The sequence below is a fragment of the Etheostoma spectabile genome, chromosome 13 (assembly GCF_008692095.1).
Source record: "Etheostoma spectabile isolate EspeVRDwgs_2016 chromosome 13, UIUC_Espe_1.0, whole genome shotgun sequence".
Taxonomy (NCBI): domain Eukaryota; kingdom Metazoa; phylum Chordata; class Actinopteri; order Perciformes; family Percidae; genus Etheostoma; species Etheostoma spectabile.
This window is the reverse complement of record NC_045745.1, coordinates 21,028,822-21,031,058: the sequence shown is the minus strand read 5'-3', so window position 1 is coordinate 21,031,058 and position 2,237 is coordinate 21,028,822. Positions and strand designations below refer to the sequence as shown.

Genomic DNA, 2,237 nt, shown 5'->3' with positions numbered 1-2,237 from the left:
AACCTAAACCCCATCAACGAGGGTTGCCATTGGTTTTCGTGCACTGTCAGTTAACTGGAATCCACCTGTGCCAGCACACAAAGATATTTACCCTTTGATCTGACAGGAAGTAATGCAACAGTATGCAAATTCTGCAAATTTAACAGTATACAATTTTTTGTTTGATTCACCATGCAAGGAATACTTCTTATCTTTTGAGTGTTTATGTGTTTTTGTTTATGTCTCAGAGATTGCGTGACATTTATTAAGCGTACCCTACATCCAGAATAATTTACATAAAAAGGACAATAGTCATCTTAATAGGGCTGGACCGATGTAGGGGAGGAGGGAAGGAGAGGGACGTGGACGGGGAGAAGGTAAAGCGCCATGGTCAACTATGGTTTGGAGTGCGAGAGGTGAGGGGCTGGGTGTCAGGACAGAAGAATTGGGCTCGGGTGCAAGATAGGGTGGGGCATTTGGACTGCTTTTGGACGGGGGGTGGGGTGGGGTGGTGGAGACAGTCTTAACGGCACTCCCAAACTTTGACTGTCTGATCGACACTGCCTGTCACCACGTAGGGAGCAGTCTTGTGGAAATCTGCAAGAAAGGTAAACATTTGTTCAAGTACACTGCATTAAAGATAAGCTCTATAAATTAAACAAGTTCACCATATGGCTGAAATAAGTTTAATGTGATGTACAGAAGGAACATTTGAGCGTGTATTTAGGTTCTGCATTTTTTGCAGGTTCATTGCAGGTTAATAGAAGACTTTATTAATCACATTAAATACAGCATCTTACCCAGAGAGGTAACAAAGTGTTCATGGGCACACATGGTCTTCATGCAGCGTTTGTTCTTGTAGTCCCAGATCCTAATGGTTTTGTCATCAGCACAGCTCACTATGAATCTTCCTCCTGGATGAACCAATACTCCGCGCACCCAGTTGTCATGTCCCACCTGAAGAGACAAGGCTTATTACCCACCACTCCACTCCACATTTATAAGCAGGAACACTGAGACAGTGCTATATAATATATGATATACAGTATACACTGAGGCAATCAAGTCATCACCTAAACTACTCACCAGAGTCATAAGGCAGATACCAATGCTGACGTCCCACATCTTAATTGTTTTATCTCTGGATCCGGAGAGGAGGAAGGGACCAGGTTTCCCACTCTTCTTGCTCTGCAAAACAGAGACACAGGGAAGATGTAAGACACTGGGATCGCCGACATGAAAGACAATACAAGTTTGTTATCAAAAAGATACTTCTTAGGTATGAAGAGGTAATTTTCAATGTTTCCCATACATACTGTAGGTACTAGTTGGGTGTCCCGCCCAGGTAGATACAATCTAAATTACATTTAGATTTAGAGATACAATCTAAATTACATTTCCCCCCCCAATCAATGATGTGTGTGTATATGTGTGTATATATGCATGTATAAATGTCTAGTCTGTAGACTAAGCTATAAACATAGATGCAGATATGTTAATGCCATGTTTTTAAAAAAGCTGACAAGATAAATACAAATGCGGGGAACTCTTCAAACATTTGATGTGAAAACCTCACCAACTGCTGTAATCTGCTGAGCTAAGTCTGAAAGACCTTGATGGCATCTAATCTTTTGTGATAAACTAAATTACTAGCTAGGTGACCATCTTCACAAAACACTCACTGGCTTCACGTAAAATAGTGCTTCTTCCGTTTTTTTTTTAAATTAAAGTGCATTAATGTCCTATGAGACAGTAATTTCTTCACTGCACATGCTATAAACAATGCAATACAAACATGGGTCTGTAGGTAAATGTCAGCTGTACATACCTCTGAGCCTGTGGCTTCCAGGATGGTGGGGTGAGCACTGTCAGGGGCCCAGGCGATACACTCTACCACATGTTCATGCTCCCGCAACTCAGCTTTGCACTCCTTTGAGGCGACCACCCAGACACGCACCGTCTGGTCGTTAGAGCAGCTGGCGATCAACGAGCCGTCCTGGTTGGGACGCACCATCCTCACCCACTCCCTGTGGCCTGTAAATGTTTTCACACAGTACCTGTAGATGGAAATATTGTAAGTTAAATTATGAAAGAGCAGCTTTTAGCTTAAATTAATCATGAACGCAATATTACCAGGGATAAAATTAAGACCATGGGAAGGAAGATGTGGAAATAAGGTTAGAAGAAACATGCTAAAAGTGTAAAATGACACTCTATAAGTGCTTGTGGTAGTGAGAGTTGAAACAAGCCCCCCCCCC

At 42.2% G+C, this 2,237-nt stretch overlaps 1 protein-coding gene across 1 annotated transcript in view; it reads right to left on the bottom strand.

The window, feature by feature from the left end:
• LOC116700121 (lissencephaly-1 homolog B) overlaps positions 1-2,237 on the bottom strand; it is a 15,006-nt gene that overhangs the window by 717 nt on the left and 12,052 nt on the right. The window contains exons 8-11 of the mRNA XM_032533019.1: positions 1,808-2,036; positions 1,066-1,167; positions 780-936; positions 1-576 (exon numbers count right to left, since the gene is read on the bottom strand). The exon at positions 1-576 is cut by the window's left edge and continues 717 nt beyond it. Coding sequence (XP_032388910.1) covers positions 503-576; positions 780-936; positions 1,066-1,167; positions 1,808-2,036 — 562 coding nt within the window. The 3' untranslated portion in view covers positions 1-502. The remainder of the gene's footprint in view (positions 577-779; positions 937-1,065; positions 1,168-1,807; positions 2,037-2,237) is intronic.